The 25,839-nt window shown below is 36.0% G+C and overlaps 1 protein-coding gene across 6 annotated transcripts in view; it reads left to right on the plus strand.

The window, feature by feature from the left end:
- The window catches only part of LOC131155755 (ATP-dependent kinase-like protein notR'), a 74,909-nt gene that overhangs the window by 38,976 nt on the left and 10,094 nt on the right, over positions 1 to 25,839 (plus strand). For all 6 annotated transcript variants that reach the window (XM_058109135.1, XM_058109138.1, XM_058109134.1 and 3 more), the window contains one exon: positions 22,154 to 22,240. In XM_058109135.1, the coding sequence (XP_057965118.1) occupies positions 22,154 to 22,240 (87 nt within the window). The remainder of the gene's footprint in view (positions 1 to 22,153; positions 22,241 to 25,839) is intronic.

Here is a 25,839-nt window from a genome sequence, read left to right on the forward strand (position 1 = left end):
ATTTTAGTTCTACCCCTATCCCTTTTACAATTAGAAACAAAAATTGCCTCACCCCTCCTCACAAGTGCGATGCCTGACCTGCGTTTCAAATGCCCAAACCACCTAAGCCGCCACCCCCCGCCCTTATTTTATCTTCAATTGGTGCTATGCCTATTTTTTTTAAATATGTATGTTCCTTAATTTGTCTTTTAATATTATACCACTCATCCACCTTAACATTTACATTTTGGAAACTTCGACTTTTTTTTTATATGTTGTTTTTTAGTTGCCCAACATTTTGATCCATAAGGCATGACTGGGTCTATAGCTGTCTTGTAAAACTTTCCTTTTAATTTTAGGGGTGTTCTACGATCACACAACATGCCTAACACACTCCTCCATTTTACCTATCTTGCTTTAACTCTGTGTATTACATCTTTTTCAATTTCTCCTTCCACTTGCATAAATGGATCCAAGATATCAAAATCTATTTGTTTTGTTAATTTCTTGATTATCACATTTAACCTTATCTCCAATACTCCTCCTATCATTACTGAAATTACAATTCATATGTTTTTATTTCTTCTTATCCTAAAATATTTACTCTAAAATGGTTCTCCAAAGTTCTAAATTAGATTCCACTCCCACTCCTACTTTCATCAATCAAGATAATATCATTTGCAAACGACATACACCAGGGGATCTCATTTTGGATATTCTTAGTGAGTTCATCCATCACTAACGTGAAAGTTTAAAACTAGAATTTTTAACTTATGTTATGACTATTATACTAGAATTATGGAACTGTTTCAAACTTGATTATATGCATGCATATTCCTTATAAGTAAATTTGAAGTAAGATATTTAGTTGGTCCATGCAAATTTAATTTCAGCATAGTAGAAAATAGAATTAGCCTTTTGGAACATTCTTAAATCTTATCACATAGAAATTGGCCCCTTTTGAAAGAAAGCTGAAATTGGTGCATTATGAATGGAAGAAAGTCTAAAACAAATGCGGCAGTGATGGCACCAATAATTCCAACTGATGTCACCCACCTAGATATCCTCCCAAGAGCAGACTCTAGCACCATTACCCACTGTAAAAAATTGAGAGGGAAGAAATAACAAGATACCTTGCAAACAAATTTGCAGGGACCTGCATGGGTAACAATGCCACTCCCCATGGTATCCCACCCTGGCTCTTGATAAACCTTATCCCATAAGGAGTTAGACTCTAACGGGGTCCTCCATGACCATTTATCTATTAAAGAGATGTTCTTACAAACCACATTTCCAAGCCCCAATCCCCTGATTTAGACCAGCTTCCAGCTAACAAGGTGTTCACTCTTGTCCTCCCCAAAATTGGACCACGACAAATCTGTTATTAACTTGTCCAAATTCCCAGCGACTTTCTTAGGGATTTTAAAAAGATAAAATAAATGGGAATATTAGAGAGAGATGTGCTAATCAGGGTAATCCTACCTCCTGGCAAGAGATAAGCCTTCTTCCACCCCTCTAATCTTTTCCCTACCCTTTCCTGGAAGTCATTACGAAGGATTGCCCCATGAAGGATGACCAATATTTCCAAGCCCCAGTCCCATGATTTAGACCACCTTCCAGCTAACAAGGTGATCACTCTTGTCCTCCCTAAAATTGGACCACGAGAAATCTCTTATTAACTTGTCCGAATTCCCAGCCACTTTCTAAGGGATTTTAGACAGATAAAACAAATGGGAATATTAGAGAGAGAGAGGTGCTAGTGAGGGTAATCCTACCTCTTGGCAAGAGATAAGCCTTCTTCCACCCGTCTAATCCTTTCCCTACCCTTTCCCAGAAGGCATTATGAAGGATAACCCCCAGAAGGAAGACCAAGATTTGAAATAATCCTGGCCAAAGGTATTGTAATTCGCATGTCATTAGAGATCTAAAACCCTCTTAACTCCTCATTAATTCAAATTAATACCTGCTAAACCGCTCTTAGACAAAAACTCATCTAAAAAATGCTTAGCAAAGTAAGAACCAAAAGAAATTTCTCAGCACTACTCTCTTAAGAAAAAAAAGTCATGTTTGCAAACTGCAAATGAGACACCTCCACCTTCTCCCTCCCAAAAAAAAGACCCTTAACCACACTTAGATGCTGAGTGCGGAGCACAAGCCTACTCAACCATACACCACTGGCGTAAACAAGAATGGGAATAACAGATCCCCTTGCCTTAATCCCCTGGAAACCTGAACCAATCCCCTGGATGACCATTAATAATTACCGACATAATGGTTGAGCTAAGTCAATTTCTAATCCACTCACACCACTAAGTCCCAAAACCCTTAGTAACCAACACCTTATCAAGGAACCACCAATTGATTATGTATTGGCTTTCTCAAGACCTAATTTAAATGTCACACCCATTTTACTCCTTCTCACATCCTTAACAACCTCATTTGCTACCAAGACAGTATATAAGAATTGTCTTTCTCAGTAAAATCTTAGCATCTTATAAATGCTGGTCAATTGTTTTCACCCTCAAAAGCTGCAATAGGGACAAATCCCCTTGTCTTGATGGTTTTAACATGGTGTTCTTCCAAAGGAATTGGGACATTCTCAGGCAGGATATTATTGGAGTCTTCAAAGACTTCCACAGTTCAGGCAGTTTTGTCTCTAGAATTAATTCAACCTTTGTCTCAATGATCCCTAAAAAAGCAGGGGCTTTAAACATCAAAGATTTTTGTCCTGTTATCCTTGTTGACAGCTTGTATAAAGTCCTATCCAAAGTCCTTGTAGTGAGGCTCAAATTAGCAATTTCTAAAGTCATTGGAAAACACCAGCATGCTTTTGTGGTGGGCAGACAAATCAAGGATTCTGCCCTTATTCGAATGTAGTTGTGGATGCCTACTTTAAGGTGGGAAAATAGGAGCGGTTTGTAAGCTGGATTTGGAGAAGGCTTTTGACCATGAGAACTGGAATTGTTTGCTAGGAGAGTGGGCTTTGGGGAAATCTGATGCATTGGATCCATGAATGTGTCTCTTCCCCCTTGTTCTCGGTGCTCTTAAATGGCTGCCATACAGAGTTTTGCATATCGTCACGTGGTTTAAGACGCCACTCCCCCCCCCCCCTCTCTTTTTTATCTTGATTATGGAAGTTTGAGCCATATAATAGTTGATGCTGATGAAATTGGCCTGCTCAAGAGGCTTAGCATGAGAATAGAGAAAATATAGTAGTCTCCCACCTTCCTTTTGCAGATGACAACATCATTTTCAGGGAGGTTGAACCTGTGCAAATCCTAAATTTTAGATGCATTCTTCTTGGGTTTGAAACACTGACTAGCTTGAAAGTGAATCTGGGCAAAAGCGAAATCATTCCAATGGAGCCTTGTGATTGTGGGCCTTTACTAGCAGGTCTTTTAGGCCGCAAACTTGGATCTGTTCTGATTATTTATCTTGGTCTCCCCATGGGAGCCAAGTTCAAAGTTATTGGAGTTTGGAACCCTATAATTGGCAGATCTGAAAGGAAACTGGCTGGTTGCAAAAGGAGTTACCTTTCCAAAGGTGGCAGACTCATGCTCATTAAAAGTACTTTATCCATCATCCCTCTTTATTTTGTCTCTTTTTCCCATCCCTAGTGTTGTGCCAAGAACTGGAAGGTATTCAAAGAGTATTTCTATGTGGGAATGTGGGAAAGGAATTTAAATATCATCTTGTTGGATCAGGGGTTGTCAAAACTGATGCAGAAGGGGGGTCTTGGCCTTATATTTCTCATCACTTTTAATAAGGCACTTTTGAGGAAGTGGTTCTGGAGGTTCATGGCTGAGAAGAATTTTTTTGGAGGGAAGTTATTGCTACTAAATATGACCTCCCTCACAATATCTAGGACTCAAAAGATGTGGCTGAAGGAAATGGTACATGTGTTTGGAAACTCATTGGGAGAGAGTGGGAGAATTTATGCTCTCATTTATTTCCATATGGGAAATGGAGACGATGTGTTTTTTCGGCATATATTTGGTGTGGCGAGTCCCAGCTCATATCTAAATACCCTCCCATCTACTTGCTTGCCAGTGATAAAGATGCCCCCATTTGTCAGCACTTAGAGTATGCTAATCATGGGACGTTTTGGAATGTTCCCTTGATTAGGAATGTTTTTTATTCGGAGATTGATACTCTGATAAGTTTCTACAGTAACCTTTATAAAAATCAGTGCCAAGCCACCTCCAATAAGCCCAAGTGGTCCTTGAACAAAGATGGAATTTTCTTGGTCAAATCTTGTTATAAACACCTTAGCTACCTGGTGGAGTGTAGTAACAATTTCCCTTGGAAGCTCGTTGGGAAGACAATGCCCCCTTTGATCCTTATGATAATCTTTAGAAAAAGGGCTTACGTCTTGTGAATAGGTGCTTTCTATGCCTTGAGGAGGTTGAATTGGGGGAGCACATCCTTTTGCGTTGTCCTTGGACTAGAAACGTTTGGAGCTTGGCCATTTCCATGGTCAAGCAGAAGTGCATCAACACAGCTTCGGTTGAGGGTGAGATTTGGTATTGGAAGGGGATTTGCTCTAACAAGGTCAAAAGAAGGGCTTGTTGTCCCAAGTCTCAACCCAAGAGAGGAGGGGGGGTGGGGTGAATTGGGTTTAATAAGAATTAAATTCTTGATTATCAAATTTAAAACAATTTAAATGAACTCAAGCACAAAGACAAATAAAGCAATTTAAATTAAGGAGATTAGGGATAGAGAAATGCACATTCTTTTTATAGTGGTTCAGCAATCGACCTATGTCTACTCTCTCAAAGCAAACCACCTTGGGCTTCCATTATTCTCTTCGTCTTTTGGAGACCAAGGAAACCAATTATGACCCTCTTGTTTTCTATGGAGACAAGGCAACCAATTACAAGAAAGCTTATAACAGAAAATTCCTCTTAAGGAAAGATTACACAAATTGAAGCACAACAAATAAAACTCGAAGGATATGCAAGATTATGGCACAATAGTTTTGATGTTTCTCTTAGAAGTGATCAATTTAAGGCACAAGAGGGATTAAGAGAGAATAGAGAGTTTGGGCACTTGGAAATTCAATATAGATATGTTCTTTTGCGTTCCTTAGACTTTATAGGGCATATATATAGAGATTAGAGTAAAACTAGTTGTTTTCTGCCCGTTGGAGTCTAAAATAGATCAAGCTGGTCAAACTCTTACAGAGGCTGGTCAACCTGGCACTAGCTGTTAGTAAAAAATCAGACCATTGTAGTCAAATCTGGGGGGACCAGTCAACTGCCTCTTGGGGACTGGTCGACCCCCCCCCCCCCCCCACCCCCCAGCGGGGCAGGGCAGCCCAGAACTGTTTCTTTATTTTGTGTGTTTTTTCATGTGTAAGTGCCTTAGTGCCATGACCTACATATTCTTAGAGATACACAAGATAAAACACATTACAATTTGAGAGAAATGAGTATAAATAAAATAAATAAAGTCTTCAAATCTTCTCTCAAATGTTCAACTTCAATGGCTTAATCCTGTCACAAGCAACTTTGAAATTAAAGATGTATTCCCAAGAGGGGGTGAATTGGGTAATTAAAAATTTATTAGCGGAATTTCCGATTACCTTAACCCTTTTTAATTTCAACTTCCACAACCACACACTCACAATATCTAAACAGCGACCGTACTATACCAATCGGCAATCCTAGATATGAATATGAAATCTGAAAATATAATCCAAATTCAAACTTTAATTAATTCAGTTGATCAATTCTCAGAATCAGATTTTCAGCAATAATCAATGATATTTTCAAAACACAAATTCAGTAGTGCAACTTGGATTATGTTAGCACTTATGCTTCAATAGAATGATCAATCTCAAATACTTTACCTAAGCAATTTCAATCCAGAATTCAGAGATTAATGCTTGTCTGATTTTTTAATCCAATCCACACAAATCAGTCTTTAAGATAACAACTTGGTTAAATCACAATTAATTCCAATTATTCAGAAAGTTCCCAATATTCAACAAGTTTCCTATATATAAAATCATACACACAGGTTATAACTTGTAGAAATTAAAAGAGATAGGGAGAAGAAGATTGAACACAAGATTTTTTACAAGGTTCGGCCAGCAGCCTACGTCCTTGCCTCAAGCAACCCGCTTTGAGGATTTTCCTTTCCACTTTGTTACCAGGTGAAGTACCCCTCTCTCCGTTCAAGGTGGAGACGCCTCTCTAACAAGAAAATCCTCTCGCTAGGCAACGATTCAAAGCCCTGAACCGTCAATAACAACAACAACAAAACAAGTATGTCTGTACAATAGAGATACTCCTCAAAAGAGCAGATTTGTACACGTTAGAATCACAATATACTTCAATAAAATCAATAAAGAGATGAAGCTCAAGATTATATCACTAGTAATCTGATTATAGAGTGTGGATTTCAAAAGATCAAATCAGAATTTCGCAATAGTTTCAGCAAGAACACACAGCAGCCGTTCAGAAAATAATTTTAGCAGTATATCACAAAAATGAATCGTATGTGTGTCGTGAGTTAACCTAATTTGTGAGAATAATACCTTTATATAGAGTAGAAAGATTTTAGACCGTTTTCCCCAAAATTTCTCTGAGTTTGGAAACCAAATCATCCAAATTTGGAAACAAGTTCCGCGTTGTTAACATTTTAAAATACAGATATCGGTTGACTGGGCTATAGGGTCAGTCGCCTGAGCTCTTTAAAAATAGCGCATTCAGAAAGTCAGTATTGGGTTAGTCGACTTGTCACGATGCTTCAGTCGCCTAATCCTATTCTGTTCGTTCATTAACAAAGTCAGTAGCATATCAGTCGCTTGATGCTATATCATCAGTCGCCTGACCATTTAGCCACATTTTGTTTTTCAAAGTTTGGTTCCAAAACTTAAACTTGTAACTTGGAAAACTTGATTTAGGCTTTATGAAAATATTTTCCATGCTTTAAAAAAAAAGGTCTCTAAGTCCATAATGAATCCTAAGAGCTTCAATCTTCAATATTGAGTATCGAAGTACTTACATGAGACTTTAACAAAATAAAACTCTCTAAGTTCCTAAGTTTTCATGTTGTAAAGCTTTCAGTAACCTTCTGAGCTTTGATCAATGCTTCAATAAACTTCATATTCCTCATGACTTGAAGCTTTATATCTATCATGGCTCATAGCTTTAAGTGTAAACTTCATTCAAGCTCTTCAAGCATACTCACTTTATTTCATAAACACTTAAGCCCTGAAACTTAACTTAAACAAACATGTCAAGTAACCTTGATTTGTTATCATCAAAATGAGATTAAGCCTTGTTAGGCCAACAAACTCAAGCACAAAGCCATTAGTACCAAATAGTTTATTATCATCAAAACCAGGTTATTGAAACCTTGGGGTTAATTGGGCTTTTAATGGAACGGTTTCAAATTTGCAGGCTGTATTGAAAATTGGATACCTATTATTTCTACTTGGTGAAGTGGGTTGTCTAGGCTTGGGAGGGACACGTAATCCTTGATTTACTTGATGCTTTATAGTGATGTTGTATTGTTTTTTGTTGTTTCCATTGTTCTTAACTAGCATCCCCTTGATGCCCTTGTCTTTTTTTTTTTTTCAAATAATATGTCTCTGTCGAAAAAAAAAAAAAAAATGCTCGTCACAAGACTTATCAAACTAAAATCCTTCAACCTTATAGACCTCTTCTTTTCATGAATGTGCAAAGATGTAATAGTCAATGCACATTCTGCATACATTGGGAGAGAGTTATATACACCTAATTTGCAACATATTGTTGGTGTTAACCATGGTTTTAAAATTCCATGAAATGGTAAAAAATTCTGTTTTCCACCACTCTCAAAATTGAAATTGCAATCAATTTTTGATTTTTACAAAATCATCATTGAAATTTCGGTGAATCACTTGAAATTTATTGAAATCTCAAAATTTTAGCAAATTTTTTCAAAATTTTAACTAGAGAATGAAATTTTCTTGAAAATAAAATTTGGGATTCAAAACCTAAATTGAAATTTTCATCTCAGTTAGTCTTCTTTCCTATTGAAGATTTCCACTTCCGTTGATCGTTAAATGATAGAGAGATGGGAGAACTATTGTCTTTGCTAGTTTTGTTGAATAATTGTTGATTTTCTTTAGAGGAGCATAGGTGGTCTTGGTCTCTAGATCCTTTTGGGGCTTATTCGTGCAAATATTTTTTGTGATTTTTTGAATAGGTCAAATTTATCTTTTCCTCTCTATAGTTCCATTTGGAAGGCCAAAGTCCCTTTAAAATTAACGCTTTTATCTAGTTGGTTGCGCTTGCTAGAATTAATACCAATAACTTGCTGCAAATTGGGAGACCTTTGAAGGTTATATCTCCACATATGTGTTCTCTACTTTTAATTGTTTAGAATCATCATCGCATTTGTTTATTCATTTTGACTATGCTTGGAGTGTTTGGAATAAGTTATTTGGTATTTTAGGTGAATGTTGGGTGAGTTCTAAGATAGTGGAGGACTTTTTGGCAGTTTCTTTTGCTGGATTTGGTAAGGAAAAAGGAAAGGGCAGCACTTCAGAAATGTGTTTTTTTGTTTTGTTTTGTTTTTTTTTTTTCCCAGTCTTTTGGGGGTTGTGGATGGAGTGTTATGCGCAAATTTTTCTGGGGAAGAAGTTGGCTCAGTTGCTGGTTTGGGAAAAGATACATTATTTGGCTTCACTTTGGTGTGTGGGACAAGGGAATTTTAAGATTGTGAGCTTTTTGATATTCAGCGCAATTGGCGCCATGTGTTGGGGCGTTAGTTTGTGATGGCTTTTTCTCTTTTATTCTTTAGTTTGTAGGTTGTCTTTTTGTGTTTTTTATCTGGATCTTCCAGACTTTGTTAAGGAGATGCCTTATTCTCCTAGCTGTATATTCTTATTCTATTAGTGAATTCTTCTTTTATTATATAAAAAAAATCTTCTTTCCCTATTGAAACTAAAAATTAGTACAAGAAGGATATGAATAGCTTTTTGACTTCGGAAATTATATGGAGAAATTAAACTTAGATAATAGCTAAAACATTTTGTTCGACCATTTATGGCTAAATAATGTATATTTGTATAATAAATAATATTTAGCTGATTTATGCATTTCATTTATATTAATTGTGTTGAATAATTAGGTAAAATGGTAGGTCTCGCCCTTTATTTATATTACATGTCAAGCGCATACCAATGACCATAATATCCTTATTAACTCACGCTTACTAACATAATTCTAGCACATACTAATAATGCTAAATGAGCAAAATAACTGTTGACACTCCCCCTCAAGCTAGAGCATAGATTATATGCTTCTAGTTGTTACAAATAAATTTAACCCGAGCACCGCCCAAGGCTTTAGTGAGTAAATCAGCAAGCAAAAAAATTGAACTTCAAATGAATGGTTGTGATGAGCTTCTCCACAAGTTTTTCCTAAACAAAATGACAATCAACTTCATGGAAGACTGGGTTTGAGGCAATATGATCACAGCTTGGTTATCACATATTAACTTCATAGATTGAGAATTTGGAAAACCTAGTACTTCACATGCTCTTCAATCAAACAAGTTCTCATGTAGTGTGAGCCATGGCTTGATACTTTGACTTAGCACTCAACTAGCCACCATAGTTTGTTTCTTACTCTTCCAGGAGACCAAATTACCCCGAACTAAGATACAATTCATGGTTGTGGATCTTCTGTTGAAAGGTGACCTGGCCTAATATGCGTTTGTATGTCCTTGAACATAAGTGTGAAGCTGATTTTGATATAAGAGTCTTCTCCTAGATGCATCTTTGAGGTACCTCAAGATGCGAATTAGTGCCTTCTAGTGACTCGTTCTCAAAGAATCAAGAAATTGATTGACAATACTTGTTGTGAGATATATCTGGTCGAGTGACTCTGAGAATATTCAACTTTTCAACAAGTCATTGGTATTGTCATGGGTTGGGCTATAAATCATTTATATTTGGCACTAACTTACTATTAGGATTCATGGGGGTATCAATAGGTTTGGACCCTAATAGTCCAATCTCATTTAGAAGATCAAGAACATACTTCCTTTGTGACAAGATGGATCCCATATGGGATCTCGATACTTAAATCTCCAAAAGTGCTACAATGGTCCCAAAACATTGATCTGAAACTTAGTTTGCAGGAAATGCTTTAGGCCCTGGATACCTTGATCATTGTCAGCAGTAATCACAGTATCATCCACATACACAATAAGCAGAATTATGCTGGATGGAGTACGAAGAAAAAATATAGAGTAATCTATTGCACGCCATTGGAGGCCAAGATCAAGTACTACAACACTAAATTGACCAAACCATCCTCTAGGAGACTATTTTAAACCATTTAATGATTTCTTGAGTCAACACATTTAGCCTAACTCCCCTTGAGCAACAAACCTAGTTGGTCGCAACTAGGCGGGCCTTCAAATGAGCCATGGAACCATCATAAACTTTCACATTGTAAACTCAGTGACAACCAACCATAGACTTTTTGGGAGGAAGAGGTACCAAATCCCAAGTATCATTATCATGTAGCACACACTTCTCTTTAACCATTGCAATTCTACACCCAGAATGAGATATGGCTTTAGAAATAGATTTTGGAATAGCAACAGAAGATAGAGCATTGACTAATTTGAGGGTGACCAAAAATCATAACAAATAAAATTAGAGATTGGATGTTGGGTACAAGTGTGTTTTCCTGTCGAACAGCTATAGGAGGATCAATGTCATGAGAAACAAGATTATCTGATGAGGGAACTAGAGGCATAGAAGTAGAAGTTAAAGGAGGCTCTCCTCCTTTGATTAGAGCCTATCAATTGGGATGATCTAAGCAATGAGATGGACTCGAACTGGATGAAGATGTAGGAGGATTGGGCATAGATAATAGATTAGGATCTAGAATGCTAGACAGAGGAAGGGTTCGTATGTTCAGTTGTGAAGTTGTGGCAGTTCTATATCTATCGGTGTGTTGTTCACCTCGTCCATGGTTGTGTCATTGCTTCACATAGTTTGTGATTGTTCTGATTAGTTTTTATTGTTTTTCTTGTTTTGGTGTGGTTGCTGATTTGTGAGTGTTGGGATGGAATCTATGAATCCAAAAGAATTGTTTCCTACATGGCTTCCAAAAATAACGATTCAAAATTTGGATGGAAAGAACTATGTTCAATGATCTAAAGTTGTTCGGATTTATTTAGCAAGATTAGTGAAATTTGACCACTTGCTCCAATTTGATCCTTTTAATGAGAAGAGAAAAGATGTGTGGGTTCAAGAAGATGCCTCGACTGTTTCCCTTTTATGGAATTCGATTGAGCCACAAATTGCACGAATATGTATGCATCTAGATACGTGCAAGGAGATTTGGAATTATGTTAAACTTTTATGCTCCAGTAACATTACATGTATGTATGATTTATCCCAGGAGTACTTTCAGACACAACCAAGGTCTTAAATTTCGATTTCAACTCAAATTTCGAAGTTCCAAAAGTATGGAAGTTTTGATTTCGATTTGAAAAAATAATGGAAATCAGTAGTAAAGCATAGGCATTTTACCCTCCTTGAGGCGAGGCCAAGGCCTCAAGGTGTTGAGGCGTAAGCATTTTGGGACTTTATTTTTAAAAATAAGTAATAAATAAAATAAAAGTATAAAAATGAGAAAAAATTTAGAATAATGGGGAAAAAAATAAAAGCATAATTATTAAGTATCATATAGGCCAATTTTAGCTAACAAACTCAAACAATGTATTTTAAAAATAAGCATGAGCCATAACTTTATAAAAAGAAGAGAAAAAGCCAAATGAAAACATCACAATGTCTCATCATCAAAGATTCTAATTTCTAAGAATCTAAATCTAAATTAAAAAAAGTTCTGATGGAGAAGAAGCTTTGTCGAGTCGTCGGAGAGGGAGAAGAAGCTTCGTCAAGAGAGGAATCGTTGAGAGAGGAGAAGACGTCGTTGTAGGAATCGTCAAGAGAGTAGAAGCTTCGTCGAGAGGAATTGTCGAGAGAGGACAAGACAAGAGGCTTCGTCGAGAGAGCATAAGCTTCATCGAGAGGAATCGTTGAGGAGAAGACGTCGCTAAAGGCTTCGTTGAGAGAGCAGAAGCTTCTTCGAGAGAAGAAGCTTCGTCGAAAAGAGGGAGGAAAGGGTTTTAGATTTAGAGTTCTTGGTTCCCTTTTTGTTAATTTATGTTTTAAATCAGGCAACCCAAAATGCATACACCTTTACATTTGAGGCGTAAAAGGCGAATATTTACACTTGAGGCGTACGCCTTCTCCCTCGTGCGTATGCCTTTTTGGATTTTCACATTTCCACTTATGCCTTAGGGCGTTTTAAGCCGAAAACACCTCAAGAGGCGCACCTCACGAACGCCTTTTAAAACACTATTATTTATTATACAAATAATGATAATTTAGACATGAATGACTAAATAAAATGTTGTTGTAAGTTTATATTTTTATATAATTCCAAACTTGTAATAATCTGTTGTTTTCATAAGAATAAATAAAATAATTTAAGAGAGAAATTTCACTTCACTCCTAAATCTCTTATTTTAATTCTAAGGAAATTTCATTGCATAATTAAAATTTTGACAAGTTTCGCAAAAATTTCAAGATTTCAATAAATTTCAAATTATTTGTTGAGATTTCGATGAAAATTATGTAAGACAAAAATCGAATGCCATTTTGATTTTGAGGGTGATGGAAACTAGAAATTTAGACGAAAATTTTGACAATTTTGTGGAAATTTAAGACCATGGTTACAACAAGGAGATAGGAGTATTGCAGATTATTTTGGACATATGAAGCGTATTCATAAGGATCTTAACGTCATGCAACCTATAACTGCCAACGCGCGTGAGATGCAAGAGAAGAGGGAGCATATAGTTCTTTGTGTTCCGGCAGGCTTGAGACCCGAGTTTGAGGTAGTTCGGTCCAGATACTTACTAGTGCCAAGCTACTGTGTTCATGCTTCCTTTAGCATGCATTCTCTCGCTTTTGTATCTAGCTTTGAAAGGACAACCTTTGCTACACAAGGCGATTCTAGTTCTTTACCAAACAATCGCAAAAGTTATTGAGGTGGTTCGAGTGGTCATAGTGGTGGAGATGGACGAGGTAGAGGTACTTCTCGCAAGTGCACTCACTGTGAATGGAGTAATCACACTATTGAGCAATGTTGGGATCTTAACGGCAGACCTTCATGTGTTGTCAATGCAATCACCACTGACTTCACACCTTTGGGGGCAGCCAATGTGTATCCATGTTAGAGGATTCCAAGTTCTAGCAGTATCAAGTGTCACAACAAGCTCCTCTTCCCATTGCATCTCTTGCCCAAATAGGTAATCACATAGTATGCTTGTCATCCAGTACTTCTCGTCCTTGTCCTTGGGTCATAGATTCCGCTGCTAACCAGGTATACCTAGCTTCTTCTTCACTCTTAAATATCCTGCAAATTTACCTTGTGTTACTCTTTTTGATGGACCCACTATTGCAATTAACGAATTTGACTGTAAATCCCACTTCTTCTATTTCTCTTCCTTTGGTTTTATATATTCCCAAATTTACTTTTAATCTTATGTCTGTTAACAAAATTACTAAATCCATGAATTTTTTAGTGACATTATTCCTTGATTCTGTGGTTATTTAGGATTTGAAGACAAGGAAGATGATTGGTGAAGGGCATGAAGCTGGTGGACTCTATCACTTTGAGCCTCTATCTCCTTCTACCGCCTCCATAGCTACTATCACACCTTTCCAAATTCATTGTCTCCTTAGTCAACCTTCTTTGGAAAAGTTAAAATGCCTTATTCCTAGTTTGAGTTTTGTGTCCTATCTCGATTGTGAGTCTTTTCAATTGGGAAAGCACCATCGTGTTCCTTTCGTTTCCTGAGTCAATAAACGGGTTGCAAGCCCTTTTATGTTAGTTCATGCTGATGTTTGGGGTCCTAGTAGGGTTTGTATCCAAGTTGGGTTTCTGGTACTTTGTAATCTTTGTGGATGATTATTCAAGAATGACTTGGTTATATTTAATAAAAGATCGTTTTGAGTTATGTCATGTATTTTGTGCCTTTTGTTCTGAAATAAAGACTCAATTTGGTTTGCCAGCTCGAATACTTCAAAGTGATAATGCTAAAGAGTTTTTTAGTGCACAATTCACTACTTATATGACTTAGTTTGCTATTATTCTTCAATTATCCTTTGCCCACCCTCTACAAAATGGGGTTGCAGAGAGGAAGAATAGATATCTTCTTTAAATCACTCGCACATTACTTTATCAAATGCATGTATCTTAAGTGTTTTGGAGTGATGCTGTACTTACTACCTATTATTTGATTAATAAAATGCCATCCTCTGTTCTTAGTGGTAAAATTCTCTACTCCATTCTCTTTCCTATACCTTTATTTTCTCTTCCTCGTATATTTGGGTGTGTGTCCTTTGTTCATCAACTAACTCTTGGGTTGGATACGTTGGGTCCTCGTGCTATAAAATCTGTCTTTCTGGGCTACTTATATACTCAAAAGGTATATCGTTGTTATAGTCCTATGTTGTATTGCTTCTTTGTTTCTGCTGATGTTACCTTCTTTGAGTATACGCATTACTACACCCAGTCACTGAGCGCTTTTGAGCTTAATGAGTCTCTTCCTTTGCCTAATCTTCCAAATTCCACGTTGCTATCCTTGCCCAACCAACCATCTGAGTCTCCATATAGTTTGAGTTCTTCTCATTGTCTTGATCATCCTAATTTGTAGGTATATTCACGACGGCAGCTCCAAGGAAGAGAGTCCCCTCTAGCTTCTACTACCACACCTTTGGTTTCCTCGTCTGATGATCATGCTTCCCATGATGTTGATCCTTCTATTGTTGTTCGGAAAGGTAAATGCACATGTACTCAACATCCCATTTCCAACTATGTTTGTTATGGCTCCTTATCACCCTCCTATTATTGTTTTTCAACTGCTCTATCATCTACTACCCTTCCTAATTTTGTCTTGGAAGTCTTAGCCCATTCTAGATGGAGGGACGCTATGGTTGAAGAAATGAATGCTTTACATTACAATGGTACTTGGGACTTGGTACCTCTTCCTCCTGACAAGTCTGTGGTTGGTTGTCGCTGGGTTTACATTGTGAAAGTCAACCCTGATGATTTTGTGACTCGTCCAAAGACTCGTCTTGTTGCTATGGGATACACTTAGGTGTATAGTCTGGATTATTCTAATAATTTTTCTCTGGTTGCCAAACTTATAGCGGTACGTATGTTCATCTCCTTGGCTACTACTATTCACTAGCCTCTGCATCAATTATTTTTAATACTTTTTCTTTGATTGCCAAACTTATAGCAGTACGTTTGTTCATCTCCTTGGCTACTACTTGTCACTGGCCTTTGCATCAATTAGATGTGAAAAATTCCTTTTTGCATGGTGACCTTGAGGAGGAGGTTTATATGGAGCAACAACCTGGGTTTGTTGCTCAGAGGGAGTTTGGCTTATTGTGTCAGCTCAAGAAGACTTTATATGGTTTAAAACAATCTCCTAAAGCATGGTTTGGTTGTTTCAGTGCTGTAGTACTTGAGTTTGGTCTTTGACGGTGTGTTGTGGATCATTTGGTGTTTTATCGTCATACTTCATTTGGTAGGATCCTTCTTGTTGTCTATGTGGATGATATTGTTATTACAAGTGATAATGATAAAGGTATTCAAAGTCTCAAACTTTTTCTACACACCATGTTTCAGACCAAAGATTTGAGACTGTTGAAATACTTCTTCTGTGTAAGTATCTGGATCTTGTATTGGAACTATTTTGTCACAAAGGAAGTATGTTCTTGATCTGTTGGATGAAACTGGCTTGTCGGGATCTAAACTGGTTGATACACCCATGCATCCTAATAACAAGTTAGTGCTGGATATTGGTGATTTGCTACCTAACCCTTGATAATATCAGGGACTTGCTAGAAAGTTGAATTATCTCACAGTCACTCGATTGGATATTTTTTTTGCAACAAGTGTTGTGAGTCAATTTATAGATTCTTTGAGGACAAGTCATTGGGATGCTGTAATTCGCATCTTGAGATATCTCAAAGGTGCACCCAGGAGAGGGTTTTGATATCGTGTTTAGGGTCGCACTTATATCCATGGATATATGCAGATTGGGTTGGATCACCTTCTGACCAGTGATCCATAACCGGGTACTGTGTCTTGGTTGATGGTAATTTGGTTTCTTGGAAGAGTAAGAAACAAATTATGGTGGCAAGGTCAAGTGCTGAATCAGAATATTGAGATATGGCTCACACTGCTTGTGAATTTGTTTGGTTGAAGAACATGTTGAAAGAATTGAGTATTTCTCATTCTTAGCCTATGAAGTTGATGTGCGACAATCAAGCTGCTCTTCATATTGCTTGTAACCCGATCTTTCATGACCAGACAAAGCACATTGAAGTTGATTGCCACTTTGTTTGGGAGAAACTTGTCTAGAAGCTCATTACTACCGCTTATGTGAAGTCGGATATGCAGCTTGCTGATTTGTTTACTAAAGTGTTGCGGGGGTGCTTGTGTTAAATTCATTTGTAAGAAACTAGGAGCATATGGCTTTTATGCTCCAGCTTGAGGGGGAGTGTTAGAGGTTATTTATGTCTTTTAGTATTATTATTATTTAGTGTTTTAGTATGTTAATTAGTGAAGTTAGTAAGGGTATTATTGTCATTAGAATGTGTTTAATTTGTATTATAAATAGAGGAAGAGACGTATCCTCAAGTTAGGTCATTCATTTTAATCAAATCTTAACAGAAAGCAATGTTAAAACCATCCTAGCCTGGAGCCCTATCTTTATCCAACCCAAAAATCACCCCCTAACTTGCTCATCAAAAGGTATCTTTAACCAACACATGATCAATAGATATTGTTAAATTCATGAGATCATTTTTTAATTCTAATTAAAAAGTATGGACAAAATGAATCATTTAATCCAAAAAAGTTAATTTTTAATACTAAAATATTCTGGCAACTAGTTGCCAAAGCAATTAAAAACCATAAAATCTAATTTTCAATTTTTTCACGAAAGTCTGAAAACTGTCAATAGAAATAGAAAGTAACGTAAACAAATGCTTTTAATAATCTGTTTCTTCACTGTATAGAAACAAAAACAGAAATGATACCAAAGGAATGGATGAGTCAACACAAGTGGTCGAAAATCGTAGGGGGTGATGCCAAGATTTGTTAAAGGCTGTAGCTCTTTATGAGTATCCTAAATAAGTAATTCATATATATATATATATATATATATATATATATATTTTTCCCTCTGAAATGTTAATTCTTGAAAAAAGGGGTTCCGTTGTCATCAGTTCACATTCAAAGCCTTAAATCCCCATCAAGTGGGACATGAAGCATGGTTGTTATTGTTGTTGTTGTGAATATGTTGATCACACTCAGAAACCTAGATTTTGAGAAGTTGATGTGGCAATGCTTGACTTTGTTCAAAGAAACCAGTGATTCAATTATGTTGGTTTCAGTAATGCACTCTTTTGTATAAGCTGATTGATGGAAATTGATAACATCATAGAAACTGAACGAAATAAAATAAATAAGATTGTGAGCTGGGTTGAGCACAAAGACATCTAGTTTATGACATTGATAAAGGGATGGAAATATGTGCCAAGATAGATAAAAATGCTGAATGGATGGGAAGAATAAATTGATTTGATTTTCAGCGGGATTGATTGCCTTCATTAGCTTGATCTTATGTGTATTTTTTGTGGCTCTGTCTCCTTTTCATTTCTATTGCTTTCTATTAGGAGGCCTCTTCACATCTCTTTCCTTGTTTCAATAAATTTTCGTTTTTATAAGAAGAAAGGAATAGATTGGCTGAGACTGAGATGGGTATTGATAAGTTATATTCATTCATTTGTGTTTTAATAAAATTCACCTAGGTACATGTTGATCTTATAAACTTAAATTACTCGATCAGAAGGTCAAAACTTAATGGCAATGAGCTTCTATGAAGATGCATCACACAAGAACTTTACTACGATGATAGGCTTTGCTCTAATTATTTTGTTGGACTTTACATGCGTTTCTTTTGAAGATGCTTTGAAGTATGACTGGAAGCTGGTGCATTTATTGTATCAAGCATGATACTAAAAGTCAGTCCATAATGGCCATAACGACTGTTGCATAATGGAATCTGAGAAGACTGAGAACGTTACAGGGCAAAATATTGGGTGCAACGAAATTCACAATGTAACGAACCGTTATGCACCATAATGTCCTGTACTGGACGTTATGCATGGCAGTCAGATGTTAAGGGTTTTCTGACCAATTTGCCCCCATTCTCTCAACTCCTTTCTTCTTTTTAAGCCTCCTAAACCCCTTTCTACCATTTCTGTGCTGGTTTTGTGAATCAAAACTCAATTTGAAGTTTGAATCAAGATTTTGAAGGATTGGGCCCTTTCCAAACTCCAAAATCAGATCTGTTTGGCAGTGCTAAAAGCTTTCTCTTGTTTTTTCTGTTTTATTTCTTCTTGATTTAGATTCGATATGATCATTGTAACCTACATACCTCATTTCTAAATGTTCAAAAACTTCAAATACATCAAGGAGGGTTTGAATTTTAGATAAACAATCAGCCAACGAAATCCTAAGGCCAAGTGAGGTAAGTGAAATGCATTTAAATGCTTTTTCTTTAAAAAAAAAAAACTTCTTGAAGCTTGTATAACATGGATCTACCAAGGAGTGAGAAAATATGTTTATTTGATAATTTCATGAATTATTTCTGTTTTTCTGTTTTTTAATTTTTTTTTCTTTTTTAGTAAGGGTTTTGCGTATTTAAATTCATAGCTTCATTCGAAATGAACTTGTATATTTAAGGATTTTGTGTATTTTCTTTGTTATACGCTTGTACCATGTTATTTTCAAATATTCAGATTTTTCCATTTATAAAATTAGTAATCAAAATATTTTATTTTATATTTTCATAAACTATTAAGTATTAACTATTTCCCACTAAGCGTTAGCTGCATAATGGTTAGTCATTAGTACTTAGTAGTTTGTGCTTACTAGTTACCATTTGTCTTACTTATTTAGCTTAGTTATTTAGGTTATTACTAATGACTAATTTACTATGTACTAAATAATAAGTACTGAAGTAAAGTTAGTACTTACTAAAATTATAACTTATAAATTTATTAGTATTACTTAATACTTACTTAATAGTTACTACTTACTAATTAATGACCTAGTACTTACCAAGCAATTACAAATTAAATTAGTTGTTAGTAGTTACTACATAGTAATTAGCACTTACTGGTTGTTACTTAGTACTTACTAGTTACCAATTACTAGTTACTTTACTACTTAGTACTTACTAGTTACTACAAGTACAAACTACAAACTACAAACTTCAATACTACTAGTACTTCTTTTTGTTTTTTGTTCTCTAGTTACTAGTTACTACTTGCTAGTTAGTAATTACTACAACTCTACAAACTACAATACTACTAGTACTTGCTTCTTTTTGTTTCTTGTTCTTGTTTTCCTTTCCTTTTGTAGCTTTAAACTATCCTTTGAAGGCTTAAAGTTGAAGATGCCTCGTACGAGGAGAGGGGAAAGTCAAGGTGGAGGAAGTGGTACCAGGCCTAGTGAGGATATTGGATGGCCATTTGATGAAGTTATTGCTGGAAATAGGCATCATGTGATGTGCAAATTTTATGGTAAACAAATAAAAGGGGGTCACAAGATTGAAAAAACACTTGGCCCATGAACAAAGGGAAGGTTCTAAGTGTTCTAGCGTTTCATTTGAAGTTAAGACAAACATGATGCAACACTTAAAAAATATGAGGGAAGGAAGGAAAGAGAAACAAAAGATAAGGGAAGACTTGGAAGAGAGATTGCATATGGAATCTTGAGATGAAAAGGGGTTTATTGAATCCGGAGATGATGAAAATTGTGAGATTACAGTTGCAAGGAGGGAGATTCTTACGGAATTTAGAGAATGGGAAGAAAGACAAAAGTTTAGAGCTAGAAGGAGGTGGCCGTGGTAGTGGAGGTAGTGGTATGACAAAATGTTGGGATCATGTGACAGTTCCTCTGTGCGTGAGCATCGTGAATATATTGGAAGCAGTCAGAAATGGATTAACCTCGGTACTCCTGGAGCTAGGTTGAGAATTATGGATCCTAAAATTCAAAGAAACAAAAGATCCAAGCAACCTAGAATTGATCAAAAATTGATGGAGTTGAGGAAAAAGTTTGGTAGTGCAGTCTCTTGCTTTTTGATATACAACCACATTCCTGCCCATGCTGGTTCTCCTTGGTTGTCAAGCATGTTAAACTGTGCCGTAGAGGTTAGAAAAGGAGTCAAGCCACCTACTCATGAAGTTTCAAATGTTTATTTGAATGAGTACAAGGAGTTAAAAGGATGGATAAAGGGCTTTGAAGGCATATGGAAGGAAAGAGGAGTGACCATCATGTGTGATGGTTGGTCAGGCCCCACAAGAAAGCATATTGTAAATTTTCTTATTTATAGTAATCAGGCATTGTATTCCACAAGTCAGTTGATGTATTGGATGTTCAGCCCATGGATGCCTAATATTACTTTGCTCTTATGGATACCATTGTGGAGGAAATTGGTGAGAACATACTTCAAGTGGTCATAAATTGGTTTTTTGGAGAAGGTGAGCAAATTCAGCCAAGTTATGCCTTTGGAGGGTTAGCATCTCTATCGGATGACTTTGATATAGGTGATTTTCCTGCACCTCCTTTTGGATCTCCTCATTATTCACAATCTAGGTGTGGTTGTCGGGGAAGTGGAAGTGGAAGTGGAAGTGGAAGTGGTGCTGGTGGGGCAAGTGGTAACGGTCTAAGAAGCTGAAGTGCTTGTAGACTTTAGCATACAGCATATGAGGACCCCATCACCAAGGTGTCAGGCAATGCTTTGGAGATTTTTGCATTGGGGAGTCATCTTTTCGCAACATCGATAGTGAGAGGAGTCGAAGGAGCCATTATCTATATGGGTTGTATTATCCACCTCCACCCTATTATCCTCCACAACCGCCACCCCCACACTATTATCCACCTGCACCCTATTATCCTGTTCTAGACTATCCATAGCCTGCAGATGCTTACCCCCTCCATATCCATACCCTTATCCACCACCACCACCCCAACAATCATTTCCCCCATCTTAAACTTCTAAATATTCTTCTTCTTTTGAACAATATCCAAATCAAACTAGAGATGCCCTTATTATGGGTTCCTTTTATTACTTATTTGAAGGAGTTGGAAGTGGGCATGGTAGCAGCTCTCGGACTGAGTGATGATAGAGATGCAAGTTATTGGATCCTCCACACCATTGTGTATGGTTGTAACTTGGGAGTTGGGGCTAGTTTGTTAGAGTGACTACTGACTAGTGAGACACGCCTTATGTTTTATTGTTTTTATGTGATTGTACCATCTACCATGTTTTATGTGCTACTTGATTTATGTAGACAACTTGACATTGACATGTTTATGTCTTTTACTATTTTTTTGTCATATAAAATATGAAGCTTGAATGATGGTTCTTTTTCATTATATTTAATTATTTATGATTTCTTACCTTTATAATCAAATATAATTGTGAAAACTAGCCAATATAGTGCTTTTCTCATTAACAGCAACTTGAAAACCAAGTTGCCATTCAGTAGTTGCAATTTGTGTTGTTTGTACGTTGATTAAAATTTTCTAAAAATTCATTTAAAACATTAGTATTTAAGGTTCTGGGGTCAAAACATGTGAATATGTGTGTTTTCTACAAATTTGTTGATGCAAAAAATGAATTCATGGATGCAGTAAATGTTACCCACTATCTAACACTCGTGACAGCTGTAACCATTATCATTATGCTGACCGTTGCTGTTATTTTTAAACCCTGGTATTGATGTTCCTGTATTGTTTATTTTTATATTGAATAGATTGATGTCGTAAAATTCTATCAACTTTATTCCATGGCTTTAAAATTTTTGTTAGCCAAGGACATAAGCAGTTCACTAGCTCATTTCTTTGGCTAATTATTCTGTTAGCTTGTTTTCTTCTGTTGCCTCTCCATATTGGAGACTGATTTCATTTCATGGAGGTTCATTATTTGTTGTGAAACTTGATTATAGGCTTTATTTACACACTAATAATCCCTTAAATCTCCGTCCTCTTTGCAGACACAAAGTGGTGATAGTAGAAGGAAATTATTTGCTGTTGGAAGAAGAAATTTGGAAGGAGATATCATGTATATTTGATGAAAAGTGGTGAGTGTATGATTCGTTCTAATTATTTTTACATCTCAAATATTTTTTTGAGGCAGAAACTATTTGTTGTCCTCCTTGAATTCCCTGGTGTTCAACCTTGATGTTTATCTCTTGTTACATCGATGTTTTTCGTTTATTACTTTCAGATTTATTTAGAAAAAAGAATCTTTTTTTCTCCTTTTTTATATGTTTATAAAAATTTTAGTATTAGGCACCCTTTTGTTGAAGGTCGTCCGAGCTTTTCCTGGGAGTATGGCAAGTTGTTTCCCTAATCAAACTACCCGAGTTATTATATATATTACGAGCAATACGGATTCTTTGTCGCTGTAGTAAATACAAGAGAAATTCGAATTTTTTCTTCGTCTTTACAAAGGCTACTGATCTGTAATAGAATTTCTTACTGGTTTCAATGCCTCTTGCCTGTTATTTGTTATTTAAATGCTGCGACTGTCTGACTGAGTGTGTATTGCCACTATTGCAGTGTCATATGATTTCATGCAATGAAACTTTTACACTTTGTTTTTCGGAATGGAGTTGAAGTAAGAAAGGAATTGATAAAGGAACAAAATCACTATTGGAATGTGATTACTGCATTTGGTTATTGACTGCTAGAATTGCAATTTCAATTCCTTTGGAATATTTGGCATCTTTAACGGTGGTTGCAATGGCAAGGAAAATACGCTGTTTTCCGAAAATGCCCCTACTTCATAATTATTAAATTTGCAACCTTTCAAGTATATTTTAATTCAACCTTATTTTGTTGAAATTTTTTGCATTTTTTGGATTTTAGTATTTTTCACATTTTGTAAACCATGATAGTAACAACAGCAGCAACAATGATGACAACAACAACAACAATTATTATTATTATTATTTGCTAATATTTATTGTTCTATTATTATTATGTAGTAGATTAAGCATAAAGGGAAACTACAGGGAATAAGCCTATACATCTAACAAGACAACTGCAATAGTCCAGTGAAGAGAAACCTATAAAAAATACAAATTTAAAGCACTTAAACTTTACATCAAAGGTAATTTTCTTAATTACGGACTCAACTGATGAAGGAGCATGATAAAAATGAAGATAGCCATTCCAAGAATGGTATATGGAAGCACACCAAGTGAGCTTACAGACAGTGGCAGCAGCATTAGTTCCTTGTGCATAAGTCCGAATAAGCTCTTCATTCCACTCAAGAGGTCTTCAAGAAAACTAGAACTGTGAGCACTTGAATATTTTGTTTCAGTAATTCTACAGTGAGAGAATAAATGATCTCTACATTCAGTAGTTTCTTTGCAAAGGTGACATAGTTAAGAGACAGATTTTCCCTGTGCTAGAAACTTATCCAATTTCATCAACCTATCTCTCCAACCAACAAATGAAAGAGTTCCTGGGCATAGGTGCTTGAACCAAATGGCTGAGAGCCACCTGATTTCAGGAGTCTTAATCCTTATCTGATTCTAGGCAGAATAGAATGTGAAGGATCCACCAAAAATTAAGTTCCAACGATTTTTATCAATAGTAGATGCATTAGGAGTAAAGTCAAGAATAAACTTTATTTTAGCAGCAACACTAGATTGTCTTCTCAGCCAAATCCAAGATCTGCTCTCAATTAAATCAGCAACCTTAGCAGTGCAAGGAAGTCCAAAATCGAAAGTAATGTGGGGGTCATAGCCAGCCAGAAGAGGGCTATGAGGATGCCAGTTATCAAAGGGCAAGCCACTGCCAATTAGAGTTTTGAAACAAGGATACGCCAAATCCCGTGCTCTCTAAATTCTCTTCCAGGCCCATGTGCATATTTAGGGAGGCCTTATTGCCCAAATTCTTTTGCCCCTTAACTTGTAAGAATGAATCCAGCTGATCCAAAGAAAGAGTTAGAAGAGAATATGCTATTTTAGTTATCATATTGCTTGAATGCAAGGATTTTTAATGGCAAAATATCTCTCACATTTTTATGGATAGGATGATGCAAATAGGTGTAAAAATAGAAGAAGAAATTCAGAAATAAAGGCTGAGATTTCAAAATAGTGCTTTAGCAACCTTTGTTGATTCAAATTACTACTGAATCTTCAAAATGATAGAGATTACTGCTGTTTTTAGGTACAACAAATAAATAAGGCTGTTGTTTGTCAGAACACCAAGTTAATCCTCATATTAGTACCTGTTTTGGCACTGTTTTGGACTCATAACAGCGGCTTTTTGCTAGCCTCTCGAGCTTTTTAGCAGTGATGGAGGGACTGGCACTGCTGGATCAAATCCTGAAAACCCAAGCCTCCAAATCTTCAAACCCCAGCTAGTCTGGAGATGAAATTTGGAGAGAAATCTTATCAAATGATAAATTCCATAAACCTCCTTAAAATGGCTGAAGACTCCTATATATACGAGGCCCTAAGCTTCCAAGAGAAGCCAAGCCCTATTTTGCACGTAACCTCCTCTAAAAACCAATTATCTTCTAAAGCGTCACCAAAAAATAACTACCATCAGAAAAAAAGGCCCCTGAATTGTAATAAACCCAAGGTCTTAAATTTCGATTTTGACTCAAATTTCGAAGCTCCAAAAGTACGGAAATTTTGACGGAAATTTCAATTTCGATGTCAATTTCAATTTCGATTTGAAAAAATAACGGAAATTAGTAATAAAGCTTGGAATTCTTTGTGAAACTTTAGAAATGGTTAACAAACATAATAATAGAAGTTTTAGGACTAATATATTACAAATTAAATACATCTATGTTTTGTAGGAGGTGGAAAACTTGTAAAATAGTATGTGTATCAAACATATTTGTAAGATAATGTACATTAAACATATTCAGTTAATACAAATGAAATTCATAAATTATTTAAATATTATTTAGTACACAAATAATGATAGTTTAGACATGAATGGTTAAATAAAATGTTACTATAAGTTTATTTTTTCATATAATTTCAAAAGCACTTGTAATAATCTTTTGTTTCGATAAAATAAATAAAATAAATTAAGATAGAAATTTCACTTCACTCCTAAATTTCTCATTTGAATTCTGACAAAATTTCATCATATAGTTAAAATTTCGACAAATTTCACTACAACTTCAAGATTTCAATAAATTTCGGATGATTCGTTGAGATTTCGACGGAAGTTAATCGAGGCGGAAATCGACTGCCATTTCGATTTCGAGGGTGACGGAAATCGGAAAATTTTGACAATTTCGTGGAAATTTAAGACCATGAATAAATCCCAAAGCTAATTTGACCAAATAAACCCTAAAATTCAGAAGTTACAAAAATATCCCTAGCACACGTAAATAACGACACTTGACATAAACAGAAAATTAGATTAAGATTGCAGAATTGCAAAATAGGGTTATTATTCCTTCTTCCTTCTGGACTCATTCCTTGGGTTTCTTTCAAGGAATTTTGTTGATTGATCTTCAGAGGGATTGGACAGGGCCACTGAGGCTCTGTTGTATCCTTTCCTTTTTTCATCTATTTTTTCTTGTTTTTAGGGGGATATGTTGTCCTCCATTCTTTGTAGTTTTTTTGTTTCTTTTCTGTTACTGAATATATATAGAGGAGGGCAGTACTAGAGCTATATGTATGCTCCAGGAAACCGCTGC

This window comes from Malania oleifera, chromosome 5, assembly GCF_029873635.1.
Source record: "Malania oleifera isolate guangnan ecotype guangnan chromosome 5, ASM2987363v1, whole genome shotgun sequence".
NCBI classification, from domain to species: Eukaryota; Viridiplantae; Streptophyta; class Magnoliopsida; order Santalales; family Ximeniaceae; genus Malania; species Malania oleifera.